At 49.1% G+C, this 1,917-nt stretch overlaps 1 protein-coding gene across 2 annotated transcripts in view; it reads left to right on the top strand.

The window, feature by feature from the left end:
• Positions 1 to 1,917, top strand: part of dcaf5 (ddb1 and cul4 associated factor 5) — an 11,769-nt gene extending 9,852 nt beyond the window's left edge. For both annotated transcript variants that reach the window (XM_016235351.1, XM_016235352.1), the window contains exon 8: positions 171 to 1,917. In XM_016235351.1, coding sequence (XP_016090837.1) covers positions 171 to 1,490 — 1,320 coding nt within the window. In that variant the 3' untranslated portion in view covers positions 1,491 to 1,917. The remainder of the gene's footprint in view (positions 1 to 170) is intronic.

Genomic DNA, 1,917 nt, shown 5'->3' with positions numbered 1-1,917 from the left:
GTGTGTGTATATATATATATATATATATATATATATATATATATATATATATATACAGTATATTAGTCACCTTGAAATTTTTAGAAAGAAGGTCCCTTGTAAATTGGGCTAAATAAATACCTGAGCCTTATAGAATGGGCCTAATTCACTCCCTTTCCCTCTCTCTGTAGGTATGGAGTCCGTATCAGCAGACAGATAGTGTTGGTGATCTGGAAGGCCTGGTGGAGGACAAGTCGCGCTCTCTCTACACTCATGAGGAATACATAAGCCTGGTCCTGAACAGCGGAAGTGGCCTGTCACATGATTACATCAGCCAATCAGTGCAGGAAGACCCCCGGATGATGGCTTTCTTCGACTCGCTGGTTCGCCGTGAGATTGAGGGGTGGAGCTCGGACTCGGACAGCGATTTGAGCGAGGGCGCCATTCTACAGTTGCACGCGAGAGCTCGACGGTCCACACGCGCCATGCAATCTATGCCACGATCTTCTGCCAATGTATCCGCCGCTCATCACAGCGACTCTGACCACTCCTCTTCATCCTCATTGGCTGGACCGGACGCCTCTGGGAGCGAGCGGACCGATCAGGATAGGAGCGGGTCGCAGAGGAGCCGGATGAGGCCACGTGCGTCTGCGTTTCTGCTAGACCTTGTGAACGAGGACTCCGATTCCACTGGGTTCTGGTTGGACCCAATTCCCCGTCCCAGATCTCCAAGTCCACGTGAGAACTCTAGCCTTTCTAGCCACGCCTCCTCAGCAGGCATGGCTTTGAGTTCTAGCTCCTCTCCCAGCTCATCTTCTAGCTCCTCCTCCAGCACAGATGGCGTCGATGAGGATCTGCGCAGGAGTAGGATGCGACAGCGCAACGCAGCCAGATGGAGACGCCACTTGAGCCTTTCAGGAAGAGACTCCACCCACAATCTTCACGGCGCAACAGATTCCTCCAACTATCCCAGCATTTCCATCCATAATCCATCATCACCCTCTTCATCCTCAGGCGACGAAGGTCGACCTTTTAGCAATCGTGGAAAAGAAAAACCAAGCGGACATGGCTCAAGTCCCACGCACTTATCTGACAGACAAATGCAGTCCAGATGTAGGCGCCGCTTCACTTCCTCTTTCTCAGGTGGTGACACCCTTGTGGAGAGGGCGAAATCTCGAGCGGGCTTTCTCGCAGAGTCTGGGGAGGAACCAGAGCGAGGGAGAACTAGCGGGGAAGAGTTAAGTGCTGTGGAGGAAATAAACATGACTCTCAGCAGTCGCACTACAGCGGCTGGGGTTAACGGACGTCCACATGCAGATGAGAACCATGCAGACTCTATACACCCAGAATGCTCTGGGACAGAAAAAGAACTCAATAAGAACTCTGGCGACTCCAGGACCCAGGGGGAACCCTCTGGAAGGGAGATCTCCAGTGTTGCTGGGAAACGGACTTGTTCGGACACAGGAGACGAGGAGGATTCTCCATCAGAGAAGAGGGCGAAAACCCTGTGATGTCACATCACAACTCACTGACTCGGAGTCAAACTTTTTTGAGCTGTTTATCTTTGGACACTTATGATTTATCTTTTTTTTTTAACCAACTTCTCTTTTTCTCTTTACATGCGTTCTGGGGTCACACCACAGTGATGACACTAAAAAAAAAGATATTAGTGATATTAATATGTTATTGCAAGAAAAAAATAACTGCAGTGCTTTTGGTTTCATAACATTTTAGTTCCATTGAACCTGTAACCTTTATGTTGGGGGCTCTGGTTTGCTTTTGGGCTGTGAGAAGAAAAAGCTTTTTTGAGCATACAAGGATGGCTGTTCCGAGTCTGTATCAGTGGAACAGGGGTGGGAAGGGGAGGGGGTGAAAAATAGTGTTTCCATGGTAACCTCATTGAGCAGCAGCTGTTTGAGTTCTGCATTAAAGTTCTGT

The sequence above is a fragment of the Sinocyclocheilus grahami genome, unplaced genomic scaffold (genome assembly GCF_001515645.1).
Source record: "Sinocyclocheilus grahami isolate Dianchi unplaced genomic scaffold, SAMN03320097.WGS_v1.1 scaffold466.1, whole genome shotgun sequence".
NCBI classification, from domain to species: domain Eukaryota; kingdom Metazoa; phylum Chordata; class Actinopteri; order Cypriniformes; family Cyprinidae; genus Sinocyclocheilus; species Sinocyclocheilus grahami.
Note: the sequence above shows the minus strand (reverse complement) of the source record. Positions and strands in the feature narration are given on the sequence as shown.